At 42.8% G+C, this 20713-nt stretch overlaps 1 protein-coding gene across 3 annotated transcripts; it reads right to left on the bottom strand.

The window, feature by feature from the left end:
- Positions 1-6: 6 nt before the first annotated feature.
- LOC126404197 (synaptopodin-2) lies at positions 7-19799 on the bottom strand. Of its 3 annotated transcripts, none has more exons than XM_050067251.1 (5): positions 19594-19799; positions 12888-13039; positions 10934-11715; positions 6379-9215; positions 7-2086 (listed from the first exon to the last, which is right to left on the bottom strand). In XM_050067251.1, the coding sequence occupies exons 1-5, from the start codon at positions 19699-19701 to the stop codon at positions 1487-1489; spliced, it is 4479 nt and encodes a 1492-aa protein (XP_049923208.1). In that variant the 5' UTR covers positions 19702-19799; the 3' UTR covers positions 7-1486. The 3 variants fall into 3 exon arrangements, with proteins under 3 accessions (XP_049923208.1, XP_049923206.1, XP_049923205.1); XM_050067249.1 differs by having other exon boundaries at positions 6319-9215; positions 19594-19798; XM_050067248.1 differs by lacking the exon at positions 7-2086 and having other exon boundaries at positions 4258-9215; positions 19594-19797.
- Positions 19800-20713: the final 914 nt, after the last annotated feature.

Below are 20713 nucleotides of genomic sequence, written 5' to 3'. Positions count from 1 at the left end.
CAAGTGTTTCATGCTTGGAATAGAGAGCAAAGAGCACAAACACACAGTGCAATTTGTGAAATAGTGCTATCTGGTTGTATTTATTTTGCAAAATGCTTTTATGTGAATCCATATCTGAAATAGTTTGGAACAGAAATTGATTACTGGTGTTGCATCGTAATAAGCGTTGTTTGAATGGAAGCAATACAGTGTAATTATCACAGATACACTACAGTATGTCAGGATGCTGAGTGAGTCAGTCGAGGCACGACACAATGCTGAGTGATAAATCCTGTTTATGTTTATGAGACTGCTCGGTGGGAATCACATTGGGACATTATGTACACTCTGTGGAAACACCAAGCTAAGTTTAATCTTTGGAGTCTAAAAGTCCAAACCAAACACACAAACCCATAACATACTGTAAGCAATTCTTCCAGTGCCAGTAAATCTATCATAAACTAAACAATCTTTTATTGTAGTCATAATTAGGACTCATCAGTTCACTCGCAACAACAACTGGCATGTGCCAATTTAAAGGTGCCCAAAGAAAAGAGTTTTGAAAACCTCTATCGGTAGCACAGATGCCCCATTTTCAGCTTCTTATCCTCTCTCATCTCATCTCATCGTCTTATGGCCAAATGCTAATGCACTAATTAAAATGCACCTGGAAAATAAGTGAATTAATCTCACTTACTGGAGCTTACGCAACCACATGTCCACACACACAACATGCTGAGTTATAGCGCTAACCTTTCCCCCAAGTTTTAAGCCCGACTTCTAATGCATCGCTAATTGGATTCGGACACTAAAATGATTTGCTGATCTGGAAAACACTGCAAATGTAATCATTCTCAAGTTTCATGGATTGAAAATCAAACAAAGCCAGCAAAAAAAAAAAGTGTGCAATCACTGCATGCTAAATACGTACATCCACCAGGATGCATGGCAAATCCATACGCTCAAAACAATTCAAGAATGGTGGGGTCACTGTGTCTTCCTCCCTCTTAGCATCCTTACATATCTCTTTTCTGAGGACACCATAATTACCTGTTTACTATATTCTGAAATCCTAACTGAACAGTCAAGTTAGTTTTCTCCAGATGTAGTTACTTTACAAACACTCAAATCTTTCCACGTATTTTATACTCGACATGTCCATTTGCACTCATTATATCCAATCTAAACAACATACTCACTGCCTCATCTACAAGCCACTTCAGTGTATTTACCAAACTACAAAGCTGTCAGTTTAATGTTACAGAAATCACTTTTAAGTCTCCATATATTGTTAGAGTAATCGTCTCTTTTCACATTTGATTACGGCATGCAAAAATTCCATCTAAAACTTTTCATACTAAATATTCAACAGCAAAAAAAGCAGAAATGTAAAAATGTTATTCTTTTAGATAGTGATGAGTTAAAAAGAAACTGCACTTGAATGTGTTACTGAATCAGTGAAACTTGCGATCTTACTCATCAAAGGTCAGACAGGTCGAGTTGTGTCCTACTGCCTCCAACTCCAAGTGTTGCTGGTGTACACAGATTTGTAAGTTTGTTTTTCCGAGGGCCTCTTAAACTCAGAGGGGGACACCGAGGGCCCCCGGTTTGCCTGTGTAACTGACCTCTGAGGCTGCCACTGTCTGGGCAGGGAGCTGTAACCAGCACGACCGGCAGGGGTCGAGACACTGCTCCTTGTCAGGGACCCGAATGTCGGCAGAGGAGCTCGACTCTGACTCCGGCTTTGGCTCTGGCTCCAAGTCTGGCTGCCTGTTTTCTGTGGGGCTTCATAAGACACCCTGGCCTTCCACTCTGCTGGCGGCTCGGGCAGCATTTTGCGCTGGGCTGCCAAGCGGACATTTGTGGCGAGGCTTTGCTGGAGGTTCTGGAAAGCAAAGGCTTCATCCACCAGGCCCAGGGGATGCCGAGAGGCGGCCTCCCAGGGCTGAAGGGGTTTGCGGCCTTTCTCTAGCCAGGGTGTCTGTCTTACTGGGGTAGTTGTGGAGGCCTTAGCCAGAGGCTTGGGGGAAGAAGAAGCTGAAACAGACTTCTGGCCCGTTGATGGTACTCTGGCTGGTGGGGAAAGCGAGTAGCTCCTGCCAAGTGCCTGTAAAGAAAGATCCAGACATGTTTATTTTAGTAAGGGTTCATTTTTGTTTGGCTGACTGGCCCGTCTGCCAAATTAAATCAACTTTGAAAATGATGGAAAGTAGAGAAGCTCTTTGTCAACACATTTCTTGTAAGTGTTGTAACACTCTAATATGTTTAATTTTGTTCTCTGTTTCATTCCTATGTATAAATATGTAAAACCATGTTAAGATCTGAAATAGCTAGCAAAATAAATAAACTGTTAAGAGCTCTCATAAACGTATTATTCTAAACTTATTGTGGACTCAATCGTCCATTCCACAGTAAGCCTCCTCAGCCCAGTGCTTTAACATTTGTCCAAACAGAGTCGACTGCTCTCTTGTTTCTCAGAACAACTGGCTTACGCAAGTGCATTGGCTTCCCAGAATAAGCCTCATTCCTCTTGTTTTCATTGGATCTGCTTTACTGTGCAGCAACACTTTGAAAAGCATGACACTGAGATGGTGAAACTTCTAAATGCTCAATGCTAAAATCTATATTAGGATGCCTCTACAGCCGAGGCTTACTGTATGCAGGGTGATGGAGCACATCTATAACACATTCTGTTGGCTACGGCAGACATGCAGAAAAGGCAGTGCTGCCATCATCTGGTGAAAGGTGTGTAAGACCAGCAGACAGCAAGAGATGGCTAAAGGAAAGAACAGAGTAGAGAGTGCGGTCATAAAAAAGAGAAATGTAGCTGAATGAGTCAAGGGGGAATAAACTCCCTGCTGACTCAGGTATCTGGTTGGCCTACACCACCCGTGGCTGTGTTATCCTGAATTAGAGCAGACACAAGGAGGAATAAGTAGATCGGTACATGATCTACAGGTATATTTTTATTCTACTGATGGGGATTGAGGAAATAACCATATATTTGCCTTACACTATGTCTGCCATTTTAACACATATCTCAGAAATGGAGCTGAGCAGGTTGGTGTCTATGATGGTGTGCATACAGATGCTTTTGTTTTGAGACAGATGGTCAAAATAGACCGTTTATGTTAATTTATGGTAATGTCATAAAGTAAGGTTTTCTTTCTATAAAAAAAAAGTACATTTGAGAGAAGAACAAACGTGGAAAATCCGCTTGCCCTTTTCTGAATAAAACATAGATAATATCCAGTAACAGATTCCAAAGTTTAGTAGTATCAGCGCTTTTTGGACACAGTAACTAAACCATTATTGTGTGGGCTCTGAACCTAGAGTATTTTTTGGTTGTTTACTCTGTTTCATTTCTATTTCATTGCATATCTAGTTTAAGAACCACGTCTTTTATCAAAATGCTTTACCCAGCTTATGCCAGTATTCCATTCAATTGTGATTTTTTTGTTGATTCATTGGTTGTAAATTAAATTGTCTCTTTTTTTTGTTTTTTGGTCTTTTTATTTTAGTGATTATCATCTCTCAGGTAAACCCTGGTATTAATAATAACAATAGCAATAATAATAATAACATTAAACACTAAAAAAAAAAGTGTAGTTCAGATAAAGACCAGGAAAGCTGGAGGTAAACTCCAGCCATTTGAGTAGGAATCAAATTCCTCTAGATATAGCCACCGAAACCTGCCAACTCAAGACACCATTAGATATCCACACTTCCACTTAACAAATTACTGCCCTATCTAAAACTGCATGACACAACATGGATTTATATTTTCAGCAGGGGGCCCACTCGGTTGACCTCCAGAATTGTGCAATGAGGTCGTCTGTATTCACTGAAGTCACCAGTCTAATAATATCCCTCATGAATGCATCATCAGTTCGTCACTCTGCAGGAATGTGCTTTTCTAGCATTCACCTCAGCTGCTATAAAAGAAGGTGATTTGGATAATGAGGTGTTTCTGGCTGATGTTGACAACCTCTTTATGGAGGACAAACTGTGTTTAGTTTTATTGTTGAAAACTGGTTTCCTACCACTGGCTTTGCGTAAAGATAGTAGGTATAAGTGTTACTCTAATGTGATGGTACTTGAGTGGATTTATTCATGGCTGCTTTTTTGTTTCTTTTTGTCAAGGCATATATAGAATAGCTCAGTATTTATAGTACAGGTGGATGAGTGGTGAAATTCAGCAAGACGAAAAGAAAAGTGACTAGAAATAGAAGACACCCAGAAAAGCATGCTCAAAGGACAAAAGAAAGGAAAGCCAACCAAGGATAAAAGACATTTTAATGGCACTGCAGTGAATCATTCAGAAAGTGCACTACGAAGAGAAACACACAAAGGAAAGAAAAAGAAAAGAATATAAAGAACAAAAGCAGCCCTGTACCAAAAATATATTTGTGAACATTACTGGGCTGGTTATCCTTTCAATAATTCTTCTTTTATTTGTCATGTATCATCTATTTATATGATACAAAAGCAGGGGAAGATGTATGGATATATTATTCATATATATTTCTTTGTGTTATCTGGAAAAATACAATTAGGATTTGAGAAATAGTAGCTTTCACTGGCTTAAGTTGAAATTTAAGCCTACTATCTCTGGACCTCAGCACTCCCTCTCATGAGGCAGTTTAAATATAGTAGCTAACATGATGCAACAGCTGGTAAAAAGCTTAAAATAAAACTAACCCACTAAAGTAGGTGCTATGGAAGAGACACGAGGGAGAGCCACTGAAGAATGAGCTGTTTACAAATGTAACATTTGAAGTTTAAGAAAGTCGGTGCTAGCAGTCACTTTTAGTAAGGAGTACTATTCTATTCTCCGACCTTTACTTGAAACTCTAATGTTGTTACATAATCTCTGCACTCTGACATCACTGACATTGCAAATTTAGCCTTCTGCTTAGTGTCATTACACCCCATAGACCTGACCCTTCTTCCTCACTCTATATTTCTATTTTTACTTGACTCATTTCATGGATTTTTAAATTCGACTTTTTTTATATTTTAGTTTTCTGTCTGTTTATCTGTTTGTTTAGCAAATAAGATTTGACACATTTAGCATTTTCTTCTTTTCAAAAATCAAATTCCTGTTCTCACTATCTGCTACCACTCTCACTCCTTTCTTTCAATTCTTACTGAGCATCATGCTCCCCTACATTCTTATATCACCACAACTTTAGATTCTTTAACATTAAATTCAAATAATTTATAGTGATTTTCTAGGTATCCATACACATCAATGTTAAAATGTGCCTGCTTTATTAACATTTTAAGTTCACTCTGGCTCCTCTGTGTCTGATATGATATACTTACATCTCACTCTTATGCTTTCAATTTGTTTGTTATGCCATTCATATTAGCTCTCAAAAGTGTGAAAACCATCAATCTGTCCTATGACAATGACAAGAGCAGGAGGATGTGAAGATAGTCACTGCAGAAGCAAGTTTTATGTGCTCAAACTAGTCCACTTGGCGGTGGACTGCGAGAGCACCAACCCTTTGACTCAGGCAGACATCATGACACCATGTCATGATTCAACCAGAATCACTCTTTATCAACTGCTGTAGGCTTCCACACCTGGGCTGAGCTCTTTTTAGCTGTAAACTTAGGTTTGGGAGCAGCTGCGGCATTGCCACCTGATGCAGACTCAGGCCTTGCAGCTAAAGGAAAACTGGGAGCAACATAGCTACTGGGAGGCTGTGGCTGGTAAGGTACTGAGGGAGCTGCCAAGTAGGGAGGGCTACTGGCTGGTTGGTAAGGGGCCTGTGGAGCCTGCTGGTAGGGAGCATTTGGAGACTGGGGAGCTTGGGGATGATAAGCAGGTGGGGCAGGTTGCTGATACTGTTGGTTATATGCTTGCTGGTACGGACCAACAGGGGGTTGCTGGTAAGGATTGGAAGGAGGATAAACATTAAGTGGGTTCTGCTGGTAGTGGCCATCATGCATCATAGGCTGCATGGGCATCCCATATGGTTGCTGGGGATATGGGGCATTATATGGTCCACCTGGCTGGACGGGGGCCATTTGCTCATATTGAATTGGCTGGTTTTCAACAGGTGGGTTAGGGGGTGCACAGTCGGGCTTAGGTTCAGGTGGCTTGGCAGCCTCTACTGCTGGGCCATAGGTAAAGAGTGAGGAATTAAGTTGATAGGGTTGATGCTTCATAACATCTATAACATTGAGGGGTTTAGGGGCAGACTGTTTGTCTGTGGCTTTTTTCTTGGCTTTTGTTGACGGGATACTTGGAGGGGGCTGCTTTGATGCTGCTGGGGGATAAGAAGGGGACTGAATAGGATTATATGCCCGTGAAGGAGGGGCACGTACGTTTGGTGTATATTTCCACTCATTCGGTAAGGAAGCAGTTGGAGATGTTGACCGGCTTGCCTTGTTTGCTTGCACAGTCTCAGAGTCCACAACAAATTTCTCCATACGAGACTGCCTCTTGGCGAACATATCAGCTCCTTTCCCTCGGACGGCTGGCATCTCGAAAGATGAACCTTGGGATGCTGGGTTTAAGACAGTTGCCATTGGGTTGATGGGTGATGAAACTCGTTGACGAATGGTAAAAGAGTGCATTCGCTGTGGTGGAGGTGGAGGGGTCCGGTTTTGGGGGGTCTGCTGTGGTGGTTGCCAAGGTTTTGGAGAAGGACGAGTGTTCACCATTGATGTGGAAATGGGTGTTTGTTGTGACTGTGGTGCCCAGGCATTCACAGGTGTCTGCGGTTGTGCCTGAGGTGGAGGCCATGTATTCATTGGTGGTTGTGGTGGAGTCTTTGGAGTGGACTGTTGCCAGTTTGGTTGTGGTGTGGGCTGGGGTGGAGCTGGTTGAGCCCAAGGTGGTTGATGTTGGGCCTGATTTTGCTCTTGGGCCCAAGAATTCATGGGGTGCTGACCATGTTCTGAAGGGTGCTGGGACCATGATGGTGGGGACTGAGTCTGGGCAGGTACTGGCTGCCATGGATTCAAAACAGCTGGAGGCTGCGCTGGAGGTTGAGCTGGAGCTGCTTGGATCCAAGGTGGCTGAACTTGGGCTTGAGTTTGTGATGGAGGCCATGCATTAACTGAAGGTTGCTGTTGAGCCTGAGCTGAGACCCAAGGGGGTTGAGGCTGACCTGGTGCTTGTGCCTGTGGCCATGCTTGTTGTGGGGCCTGATGCTGTGGTTGCTGAGCCCATGTTGGCTGTGGCTGGGACTCTGGCTGAACCTGCTGAGCCCAAGGAGGTTGTGCTTGGGGCTTCTGCAGGGGTTGTTGCACCCATGGTGGTTGATGCTGAGAGTCTGTTTGTGATGGCTGTGCCCATGGGGCTTGGGGCTGCTGCTCCATTGGTTCTTGAGGTTGACCCCAAGTTGGTTGCATTTGCTGCAGATTTGGTTGCTCATGAGAGTGTGTCCAGGGTGGCTGAACCTGTTGTTGCTCTTGAGGCTGGGCCCAGGATGGCTGAATTTGAGGGGCCCAAGTACTGGTGGGAGGTTGAGGCTGTGCTTGGGTCTGAGCAGGTTGACGTGTCACCCAAGGTGGCTGTGGTGGTGACTGACTTGGAGGTGGTTCCTGGGGCTGCACTTGAGCTGGGTGCCAAGAATTGGTAGATGGTTGTTGCTGAACTTGTGTTTGTGCTGGAGCCCAGCTAGTCACAGGAGCAGGCTCAGGCTCAGGCTGCAGGGTCGAATTCATGTGACCATTTTCCTCCTGCACTGTCATTTGCAGAGGCTGCTGTTGAGGTTCAGGCTCCGGAAGAGTCCATGTGCGCTGTTCCTCTGTGGTGGTGCTGGCAAGAGCCTCCTGGGGGGTAGGAGGGGGAGAGGGCTCAGGGGCAGGTGCAGGGGTTGGCTCTAGTTCTGGAGCAGGAGTAACCTCTGTGGTGGGGGCTACAGCAGGTGTGGACACACTATTTTCAGCTTGTTGAGGCATGTCCTGGTTGGTCATTTCTATCTGTGGGGACCAAGGAGGAGAGATGGGGTTGATCACAGGTTTTGGAGCCACTGGTGGAGGAGTCTTGTGTTTAACTCCTTGAGACTGCAGGAAATTACAAGCCTCAGCCCCAAGGCTAAGGTAGTCTTCCTCAGGTCCTGACTCAAATCCCTTCTTGTCACTTCTGTTGAGGAGATTTAGCAGTGCTGGGTTAGGAGACACTTTTGGTGCTTCCTTAAACGTGAACATAGGCTTGCCAGCATTCCTCCTCTTTGCATCTGTCAAAAGGCCAGTCCGACTTGCGGGGGTGGAAATGCGCTCATCACGGGAAGCTATCTGCTCTCCTTGCCCTGCAGAATCTTGATTGGTCCCACTCATTGCGGGAGAATAAGCCACCATGTTGTCTGCTGAGAAAGGCTTTGCAGTACGATTGCTGAAAGAACTCTGCATCTCACTTGTTTGATGTTGGACTGTGCCATTGATGTTTGTAGCATAGTGCTGCATTTGCTGTTGCGCTTGATGATATTCTTGCTGCTGCTGCTGCTGCTGATACGCTTGCTGTTGTTGATAATGCTGTTGTTCATACTGTTGTTGCTGATATTGTTGTTGAAATTGTTGCTGTTGGTAGTTCTGCTGTTGCTCATAGTACTGCTGTTCCTGATATTGCTGGTACTGTTGTTGTTGTTGTTGTTGTTGTTGTTGTTGGCTTTGTTGGTGCATATTTACATCCATGTAAGCATGGCTTTCTGTTGTGGACTGCATGTAGGAGTGCTCTTCCATCTTCTTTTCAGCAGTCTGCACTGCCTCTACAGGAATCCCCTGACGCCTAAGCTCCTCATGTTCAGCAGCAATCTCATCCATCCTCTGACGCCGTTGGGCAAACATTACGGCACCTTTGCCCTTGGTTTCAGGCAAACATTCCATCTCTTCTTGGTTGTTAAGGTTCCTCTCAATCTCAAGGAGACCCCTGTCCAAGTTGATAGTTAGCACACCTTTTCTACTATGGGCATTAGTGAGGAAATGCTTGTCTATTTCAGAACCGTCTGGAGCCACAAGGGTAAATTCAACAGTATGGGTTTCTTCTTTGTCGTCTTCGTTTTCCCCGTCTTCGTCACTGAACTCTGGTTCGTCTTCTCCTGTGCCGTAGCTCACAAGTGTGTATTTCTTGGCCCTTTGCCGATGTTTCTTGAACATCAACACCCCCTTGTTGTTGGGGTTGGGCGGAGCAGCCGTAAGAAGGAGGGCAATACGTTTACATTTGGACTTGGCTTCCTTCACCTGCTTCTCGGACAGACTCTCACTGCGCCTGAGCCCTGTATAGAGAAGAGAGTTTAGTGTTTAGAATAAAAAGGGTTATAGATAGGGAAATCAAAATAAATGCTTTACCTGGCAATATGGGTATTAATAAAATACAGTGGAGTTCAGATCAACACAAATTGAACTCCCTTGAAACAGCTTGCTTTTCTATGTCTCAATATGAAACATTAATTTTGCTTTTCAGCTCTTTGATCACAAGGACAACTTCAAGGCTGTCCTTACATAGTGTATCTACAAGGATAATGTAATTGTAATTGACTAAATTACTTTAAAGTAAGAATGTAAATAGCTATTTTCTTCATATTTTCATAATCCTTAATGCCTATCAGAAAATAAAGTTTCTTTTCCTCATATGAACCCATTTTGGTTTAGCTCTCATCTGAAGAGTAAAAATAGATCAAGTAACATGGTGACAGATGATAACGTTAAGTTTCGAAACAAAGTCAAGCAAGATGCAAAGCTATTGATTTCATCATGTAACGTCACATTGATATCAGCCTTCTGTAAAAAAGTAAGCTCTAAAAAATACATGCAATGTTCACATAAAAAGCAGAGGCACATAACAAGACTAATAACAACTGATATGCACTGTGGTTGAACTGATCTGAACTAAGCTATTCGCTTCACATTCTTAGACCGCATATAATCTTTATCCACCTATAGCTGTGTGCTTTTTCTCATTTGCTCATTCAGTTGGACATAAAACATCAACCCATAAAGCAATCATGAAATCCTCTGACCCACGTCTAATATCCTCATTTGTTCACAGACAATGAACTACACTAAATCAGTAGTTCTTCTCCATAAAGTAGCCAGGAATAGGATCTAAGAAAGATTAAAGATAGCCTGCATGCAATAAATTCAACCCGACCAGAGCTTCTTTACCAGTCCTTATCTGTAGGTTCACAAGCTCTCTACTGAAAACCTTCTGTTCTTCTCAAAACACATTATCTGACACTAAGGCCAATCTGATGACAGACATCAAACAACAAAGCCACTCTCAAACCATCCAACAATACAAAGCTGTAATAAAATAATACAAAGGCTTCCTTTTTCATATTCCTGCAAGACTAACCTGAAGGTGGAGGAGACAGCGGGAGTGAGCGACGGACTCACTTTTTTAGCTCAGTTAAAGCACCCAGTTTGAAAGGATCAGGTAACCGGCTATGGGAGCACATGCTGGTGTCTGTCAAAGGGCCACTTCTGCAGGCATCATCAGCGTGCTGGTGTTATATTTATGTCTTCTACACAGCTCAGAGGGGTGCCAAAGTATCCTTATTCATTATCAAGCCTCTTTGAATGGATAATTTAAGACGTTTTATGAAGTCTAGTAGCTTCTCACATGTGACCAAGCCATTTTTTTCTTTTGATTCTTTGTATTTAGTTTATCACCACCCTATCTATGCTGTGCCTCCGCACTATCCTTTGATTCTGTTGTAGTTCAGGTTAGACCCGGAAGTACATGCTTCCATTTGAAGGAATGACACCCTCCTCCAACGGCAGTGAGAGACAGGCACTATTTTAAGGAGCACACACACTTGACATCAGGCTTTGGAATGCACACATGTTGTAGACAAATGTAATTTGGTGCTGACCTATTAGCATGCGGATCTCAACTCAAAGAATAGATCTTTATTACTCACACACATAAAGAAAGAATGCACACCAGGATAACACTACCTGGTACAAATGGAAATGGTACATAGGTACTTACTGGCGTGTCTTGCCCTATGCTTGTTGGGTTTGTCTTGATCCCCCTCAGAGTCAGAGTCCTGCTCCTCAGCTGGTGTCACCTCTTCTGATGGAATTCCAAATGAGACCGTGAAAGACCCAGGAACTCCCTCACTGTGCCCTCCTCCTTCTTCTCCTTCACTTTGGGATCCAACACTTCCACTGACCCTGGAGCCACCCACACTCAGGATGCCCCTCCCTGCTCCTGATGCTGCCGGCTGCTGCAGAATGACCTCCACCTGCCTCAGCATCGAAGGGGAGCTGAGCACCACTCCATGCTGGCCGAGCGGCTCTCTGACAGGACGCGGCACGTGGTGTGACGCGGTGGCGGTGTAAATCGTCTCGGCCACCTCTCTGTTTGAGAGTTCCCCCTCTATCCCATGAGCACTCCCGAGGGCGCTGCAGCCCACATCGTCCAAGGTTTGCTCAGACAGGGACACCTGGAGCTCCACCATGTCCCCAGGCGAGAAGCACCGCTGTGTTCCTTCATCATTTTCCTTATAAACAAGCTCTCGGCTTCTCTGATCACCAGATGAGGGAACGTGTAGCTCAGTGTAGAGCAGCTGGGGTCCCTTGGGTAACTTATTGTCCAACTCCCCATAGTAGGCCTCATCCTGGGACTCAGATATGTAGAGTTCCCTTGGGATTTGGGACCTGTGCTTTGGGGAGAAGATGTGGAGGGTGGTGCTTTCTAAAGCCTCACCAGAGGCATCCCTCTCACCACAGTATGTCTCCTCTGATTCTTCTGAGGGAGTGGTGCAGTATCTTTTGGAGAAGAGGGGAGAACAGGAATGAGTGAGTGGTGCAACTTCTCTTAGCTCAGTGACCATTGTTAATTTTTAACATCAATAAGAGCTAATGTCTCCTCTTATACTGTAGGTTCTTCAAAGAGTAAATTGGGTTTTGGGTCTTGTGCATTAAAAATAAATCACTTTGAGATTAATACAAAATCTCCATGCTGCCTTTAAAGCATATACTTTTTGCTGTCATCAATTATCTTCTATTTTCTAGGTGTGATTTCCACACATTTATAATATCTGAATAAAAAAATACATCATCACTGAGGAACGGAGCCAATGGATTGTCGACGAAGTAAGGCTCGTCTCCCATTGCTGACATCCTCAAAGTAATCAAGTAGATCTAATCTTCATGCAGCAAGTTAAATGAAAGGGTCAGGTCACTGAAGAGGGAAGTAATCATATTTCAATATCACTCTGCCTAATTTCCACATCCAAGGTCAGCGAGGAATAGCATAACAGAATGTCATTACTTCTGACTGCAGCTATTGAATTTAAGTTGATTAGACCTCAGTGACTACTCATTTTCTCCAAATGGGAAAGACTGACATATCATAATACACTTTGATAGCTACAAGCTGAGGTCATCTGCTTTCCAAGTCTACAGAGACAGGATTCTATCATCATGCAGTCATAGAAACAATTTTCTAGATTCAAGAACTATACTGACGTTAACCATATAACCCTCTGAGGTTTAAATGTGGGCACACTGAGCACATGCAACAATATTTGAGGACATGTCACTCTGATAACAGCAACGCCCACTGAGTAATGGCTGAGCAGCTGCATGTCAATCAGACACACAAATCTGTAACACCTTGGCCGAGCCACTTTGGAAGGTCAGCATGACTGGCACATTACCTCGTTAATTCACATGCAAGACATGAATGCATTTATATATACACAGACAGTCAGTGGTTCATTGAGCAATACAAAAGGGCACAGGTCATAAAACAACATGCTATCTAAATGCTAATACAGTGGTGCAATAATTATTTTGCATTGCTGTTGTACTGCGCGGCTCAGCTGTCAGAGGCTGTGGTGTAACTGCATGCTCAGACGTTTTCAAACATGTTGTGCTTGTGTTTTCTGCAATTCACAGAGCGTCACTTCACTATCATTAATCTAATGCGCCCCTACCTTTTGACAAGCAGCTGCAGACAGTCGATCGATGTGTCGATGAGCGCAAAGGCCCGTAGGAGGGTGAGATCAGCACATGGCTCTCCGTTGAGTGATACCACCTCATCACCTTCCCGCACTCCAGCTAGGAAGGCGCGACCGCCTTCGTCTACCTGTGGAGGACATTATCTTAGCAAGAGTATAAGACAGATCACACACCAGGTCAGTGTCCATTATCAGCCTGGGTAAATGCTTCACTATCATCATTAGGTAACTGTATCCTCAGCTGCCAGTGACCTCAAAAACAAATGTTCTCTCTCAGATAAGCATGCTGACCAGCTGTAAAGTGGGGATGCCCCAAGTGTGAGAACTGCCCTCTAACCTTCACACACAGCCCGGCTATGACAGTGCTGCTATTTACAGGAAGTCAAAATAAATCATCTTTGAAATGTTGCCAGTGGCTACTAAGGTCATAATACAGAAACCTCTCCCCTGGGTCAGTGTCACAAATCCATTTTTATCTGGGAAAGCAAGAGCACAACAGTGGTTAAGCTGTATTTTTAGGTTATAAAAATACATCAGAAATTCTCATGAAAATGAAGAAAGCATAAGAGTCAGGCTGAAGATAATAATAATAATGTATACACAACAGACAGTTAAACACTAGTTATTGGTTAGCACTAAGCTAAGTGCGATGCTGACGGCCTCTACAAATGCAATGTGGTTTCCTGGGAATTCTGAATGGGTTATCCCTTTTAACACGAGTATTATGTTAAAGCCAGGCAATGATTGATAATGTGTGTAGAGGGCAACAATTCCCCGTGAAATCCTACATAAAGTACATCCTTGGTGAATCAGACAAAAACACGTTTTCAGACAGGATCGTTAGTGTTTGAGTGATATCAAATAAGGATATGACAGGTGAGGTAGTGGCCCTTTTTTCTTTATTAATTCAAAATATTTGGAGATGAGGTGTATGATCAACAAGTTACTGCTCAACTGCACACTACAATGCACTACAGTGTCACCGATAATGAAGACAGACAGTGCCAGTTCTACCTTGTATTTTAACCGTGCAGCTGCATATCATTGCTGTGGGCCAGCTCTGTGCAGACCCATTTAAAGGGCACCTCTTTACACAGTTAAACTAATGACTGATGGTTTCGTTCCCTTGTAATTGGTTCCTGAGGCCTATAAAACGGTTCATTAATAAGAGGATTTAATAAGGAGAAATACCCCATAAACTTTGCACAAAAGGCCACTTATACAGTGAGGGGTATAAATGATGACTTCAGCACTGCGCAATTACGGGATATGCTCTCAGGAAATATGTTAAGATATTTCGCAAATACTACAAACAAACAGCTTTGTAGTGTCTTGAGATTTCTCACCACTTCAAAACATATTAATGCTAGCTTTCTGTGTGTTTTAACACGTGCACTATCTCCAGTTTAATTGTTGCAGTTTATAATCCCTCTCAGTGGCAAAATGCCATAAAAATAATCCTAAAACATTGGAAGATAATACTCCATAACTCAATTTATCCACCATAATGAAGTCACATATTATAACTTCTCCCTGAAAGAATTAATTTACATACAAATCTACACAGTTCAGAGTGAATGCAGGTTAATGTTTGACACTGAACATGTGTAAATGACCATGCTATTTTGGCATCTGCCACCGTGGCAACACTGTTTACTCCATCACATCAGCACTAAACAAAAACAGTCGTCTAGGTTTCTTATATCAGAGTTGCCGTTACCAAGAAAACCTTCCTGGCAAGCGGCAGCCACATAAATTGTGAAACTGCTAAGAGCTCACAGCTCAGGCATTTCAGAACTTAAAACTGTGGTCATCCATCACCCTGTTAAGTTTAACAACACAACACGCAGACAGTCTGTAGTGCTTTCTCCTGCTTTGCTGGGTTTTCATACGTTATGGTCATGCAGGTAAGGTGACAGGAAGGAGGAAACATGGTAGGATACATGAGATAACACACCAAACGGTCCTTTTTCAATTGACATGAATCCAACTTGAGATACCTGCAGTAAAACAATCTTGTCACTAGATGGCGACGCACACACACACATCTCTTGATGCAGGAGGAAGAGGAGAATCCCTGTGTCCCCCTGTTTTGTGCACCAGAGACAGAGCCATATTACAACCAGTCTCAGTGAATCAGTTCATCTGTCTGGCTCGCCTCTGTTGCTTGTTGACTTTTGTGTCATTACTTGTACTGCAAAGAAAGATGCAAACTATTTTTTTGCAGTGTGCCAGCATCAACAAGGAGCACTACCTTAACTCCTTTTTTTGACAGAACCTTTACCACATAAGCCTGAGGCAATAAAATGAGCCTACTTTCCTATATATACAAAAATATTTTATGAGTTACTTTATAGGGCTGCTAACTCTCAGATAAACCCCCTGTGACTCCATCCCTGAGTTTTTAACAGTTAACAGTGTGCAAGCAGACCCTATAAGGCCGCCTGTGTGCCTGTCTATCGGGACACCTCATTACAGGGAAGAGGGTTTGTCTCCAAGGCCCCAGCAACCGCTCCTGCTCCAAAAAAGGAGGGGAAACATTTATCGTTGTCTCTTCTCACAACACAAAGATACACAGGCAGTCAGGCAACGTTCAAAGCAGGCAGATAGCACCTAGTGCCTTAATCCTGTTTGTCATATGCTGCGCGTAAAGAGAAAGTCTCCAGTGATGGTGCAGGAAAGGATGGCAAATAAATAGCCAGTTTTTACAATAAAGTGCTTCCCAAAATTGTCGTGATCAGCAGCGGATTTTACTACTGACATCATGTGGGGCCACCAATTAAACAACATTATAAGCCCCTATCCTGGGTTGGCCATTTTCAAATTATCTGTTTAACAGGCTTCGACACAACAGAAAATCGCAGGAAATACAGGACTGCATCATGTTATCCACACAGCTCCCAGCGATTCCTGCCCTTCACAGCTTTAAGTAATTATGTTTTTAACATTTGAGGGAAATATTTTCCAGCTGCCTAACAGGTAGACTCACACCATGTGGGAGGATAGTTACATCTAATGTCTTTGTCCACGGATGTATTCTTCATAAGAGGAGAGGTGTAGAAACATTTCCAGCATCAGAGAGGTTAGTTTAGTTATTTCATCATCACATTTGTCAGGGGCCATGTACAAAAAGTGATATATATTGTGCCAGATTAAGCTTCTAGCCAATATCCCCCTCTCCTGCAAACAATTTCCAACTTGTTGCTAACACACTGCACTGCATTGTGTTATGCTGAATTATGTGTGTGTTTATACAAGAGCTCAAGTTATCCTTGACTTTAATTTGATCTAAGATGACTTTGCACAAATGTTTCTTAAATTGGGTTTTGGGAAGTACTTTTATTTTTGAAAGAAGCCTACATAGGTATTATGTAAATAATACTTGTCAATAAAATTACAACTTAAAGGTGCAGTGTGTAGGATTTAGTGGCATCTAGTGGTGAAGTTGGACATTGAAAGTAGATACAAACAGCTCATTCTAAGGTGACGAAAACACGACGATTCTTATTTTCAGGTGATTATACACGAATGAACACATATTTATGAACATTGCATTCCATTTCTGCCGACATATACATATACCATATACCAAAATCTTTCACGCTGGACCTTTATTATGATTAATTAATGACTGAAAGCACAGATTTTGACCAACGGGATAAAACTAAATGTACTTACAGGTACATTTTGCAACATTTACTATTGTTTGTATCAATTTTTTTGATAAACTGAGGGACTGCTCCTTTATGGTTTCTTAAGCTAAATATACTACAACAAAAAAAACCCTTTGGTTTGGCTGAAAACCCCCTTGTCACAAAGCTGAAAACAAGACTGTCGGTGAGTCACATCTAAGTCCATCTGGGCCTCACTTTGACTGCAGCTGGCAAGGAGCATCCACAGCCAGGAACACTGCAACTCACAACTATATCATCGAAATATAAAGCAGTTGCAGCTTTGGTCTTTATCTGTTGAGATGATGTGAACCAGAAAAGGGGGAAAAACTAGCACAGTCATCAGCTGAGGTCACTGCTCTCTCTCCTGGGACCAGGATGTCGATGTTTTGCCGGAAAACACAAAGCCAAAAACTCCAGTAATGGAAGGAGCTGTGAAGCACTTTGTTTACTCTGGGAAAATGGCGCTGAATGAATGAAGCCGTGGCATTTTTGCTGATTGCTTGGCAGCTTAATAAGGTTCCTATGGTGCACTATTAGGAGTGAGAAATCGGCAACAAGGGCCCTCTTTGCTCTGGAAAAGGGCAAGATAACCCAGACAGAGGAGGAGGACTTTTATTACAAGCTATGAACATACTTAAATGGAATAGGGATAACATTTGGATTAGTTCATACTCTGAGAAGTCTCAGACTTTCAGTACATTTCTTTTGTCATCCAGTGCTCCATAACTGATCTGATGCATGTTGACATTCCACATACCAAGATGGCATACCTTTGTAATTAGGAGGCCAAAATGTCTCCTGTTAAGCGATTTTTTGTTGAGTTTTGCATCTAAGTCTTTTCACTTATGCAAAGTCATCCAAAACGAGCACTATAGATCAGATGTAAACTGTTGTATGTTTTCCTCAAGGTGCGTCGGTGTGTTCGTGGGTCACGACTTGTAAGAATCTTGCATTGTGCAGTTTCTGTAGCTTTAAAAATAAAGTGACCTCATCCACTTTGTACTCAGGCCAGCACTCCGAAGAAGAAGAAAAATACGGCCTCCCTTATATGGAAAGAACCTTTTAAGAGTGGATACCCCGTGCCCCTACACTGTACTGCCTGTCAGTACACTGAACAATCACTTTCTCTCAGGAAACAAAACAAAAGTTTCCACCACATTCAACAGAAGCTTTAAAACACACACATTTTATCAGACACAGGAGAGCCTCTAAACTGAGACTATCTGTCACGATCTTGGTATGTTTGTTTTTTGACTTGTAACTAACAGACTTGGCTCACCGTCCTTCCCACAAGAAGAGTTTGGAGGTATGTTTAGAGTTATGCCTTCCAGATGAGGGGGACTAAAACCTCCAGATACCCTGCGCTGAGGCCTAAGCATCATGTCGCTACCTCACTTTAATAGGCCAACACTTAGTGTATTTACAAGACTCTTTGCAGGCTAAAATACTCTAACACCCCATTTATGTGTAGAATTAGACCGTAAAGTTTCAAGAGAAAATTAACACTGAAACATTAGAAGTAGGGGGCATTCCCCCATATGGGGAAAAGGACTGCGACTTTAAGTGTTGGCTTGTTTACTAAACCTCACAGTTGCTGCTAATTTTGTGTGTACAAGACTTTGTGGAGTATTTGTATATATGAAAATGAACAGGCTTGGCAGGTTGCTGTGGATCTACAAGAATTTGCTTGGATCTTGAAGTTGTCTGCAGCCTACATTTGTGATTTTGTGAAACAATTTCGACCTGCAGTATCAGGGTATAGAGCAATTATCATTTATTAAAAGCCAGAATCAATTATAATATTATTTTCAGTCTCTTAAAATCAACTAACCAGATGTTTATGAGCTAGTTTGACGCTTCAGTTGATGTGTATCCACCTGCACGATTACAAAAGACTATTTCCCGCCAACAAATGTGGAAATAATAACAATATTCATACAAAAATCCCAATAAAAGTCACAGATGAACATCTGAATCATGGCTTTGATTGTTTGAAAGTGCTAAGCATCTGTCATTCGAGTGATCTATTGCTGCTTTCAGAGTGCTCTCTCTCCTCTGGTGGGAGCTTTGATGTTGCAGGAATGCAGCTTAAGAAAAACATTTACATGTTCACTATGTTGAGGAAAAGTTGACGAGGGATCTGGACAACTTGAGCACTTGTGAACATGCGTTGCTATACCATATATAGTGTCTTGGCAGGTCTTCAAAGTAAAGACACCTGGCTGTACCTCTCTCAGTGCATGTTCACATCACAGGAAAATATCAGCTGTCTCTATTTCTGACAATTTGATGACTTCACATAGACATGAGGGTAAATGTATGAACTGACATGCCAGTTGAGCATCATCAGGAAAGTGGCTTCATCTGAGGGCAGCTGAAATCCTCTACTGTTACCTGTGAGGTTTATTACCACATTATCAGCCTAAACAAATGTCATGTAGTCAAAGTAGTAATAGCATAACCAAAATTTGCCAACCCTCCTTTCTGTCATGTATCTTAATGTTCTTTTAAAGTGACGTCAGATGACTTTCAGCTTACTTGTTAGTTTGTTTGCATAGGTATCCCTGCATACCTCTCCTCACACTCTTCACTCTCCAGCTTGACTACTCGTCTGAATAACGCTTTGCTGTTTTGCTGAAGTCTGTGTGAGAGATGACAGATCCCACTGCCCTCAGCCTCACACTCTCTCTTGGCCTTGACCATATAAGGGTCCCGAGGAATCTCGCACCAAAACCCAGCCAACGCACACAAAAATGCAGCGACAAGCATTGCTCCGAATTAATACTCTCCCACCAGGAGATGTTCAACTTTTGGAACACACTTTTGTCACTGAATTCCTAAACAAAACTCGATCAGAGCTGATACCACAGATATGGAACTTGTAATCCACATTTAGGAATGTGGATGATTTCTATAAAACTTCCAGATAATGCTGTTCCACCTCACATTAATACCTTGATGTGAATAACATGAACACCTATCAGTCTGACAGATACATAGATGGATACCTTGGAGACCAAAAAGGGTCTGTAGGTGTCCCCCTCTCCCTCTCTCAGGGTGAATCCCCAGGGTGCACCACCACGCAGCGTAACGCAGATGTAATCCCCGGTGCCCATGCTGCGCACAGCTCCTCAGCCAAACCTCCACAGCGCGAACATCGAGCTGTCAGCCGGACCAACAGCACTTTGCAAAAACCACCTCCACCACACCGCTGTATAATCCCCATCATCTGAGTTCTCCCTGAGTCCAACCCGCTCCGAGAGACGTCACGGCGCACGGACCCGCCTGCAGGCGTTGCATGCAACTGGTGGTTTGTCATGGTGATCTCTTGAACTTGAATGTTACAGCCTGCCTCCAGCTGTGGCATCCTAATAAACATGGGATAACTTCGACACGATACTTTGAAAAATAAATCTCACCAAGCTTCTGCAGTAAATAGATTTTAACGCAATTTCTTATGGCAGCATGAGAGTATTTGTAATTACGCGATCTTATCTTATTTATAGTCTTTTGCAGCAGGAAGGGTGGCACACCTATTTCATCCTTGTTTATTATCTCCATAATCTGAGTGCTTTGGCTTTATAATTAGGTCTATTTCTTTCCTACAGCAACATTCAGGGGCGTAGCACCAAATTCTGGACCCATATGCAAAAGCAGTCCATGTGGGCCCCCTGCCTGTCCTGTCTTGATCCCATGTCTCTTTCATGCAACTTTTTTCTTTCAAAGTAAGTTTGCTTCATTTTCTTTCCTTTCTTTTCTTCTCTGGGACCCTTGTTTATCTTATTTGGGGAAAGATGTTACAATGTACATTCATGCTCCAGCAACCTGGCTCTGTCTGCATTGAGAGAGGAATCCTAATGCAGGGCTGGATGTAAGCATTTGTGTTTTTAAGGGGTGAGAGGGGTCTCAGAGATCCTCCACCATTTTTTAAATACAAGTTTAAGTTTAGCCTTTCAACTAATTTTCTCAGCTATTTTAATGGCTTTAATTACTTGTTAACAAACCTAAAGTTTCATTCCAGACTTTTCAAGGGCCTCCTTCCAATTAAGGCCCTGGGTAATAAGGCCCACTTCCCCCCTCTACTATGACGCCCCTGGTGACATTACTTCACTATCAGAGCCGTGGATA

The sequence above is a fragment of the Epinephelus moara genome, chromosome 17 (genome assembly GCF_006386435.1).
Source record: "Epinephelus moara isolate mb chromosome 17, YSFRI_EMoa_1.0, whole genome shotgun sequence".
In the NCBI taxonomy this organism is placed as follows: Eukaryota; Metazoa; Chordata; class Actinopteri; order Perciformes; family Serranidae; genus Epinephelus; species Epinephelus moara.
The sequence above is the reverse complement of the archived record's forward strand: the minus strand, read 5'-3'. Positions and strand labels throughout refer to the sequence as shown.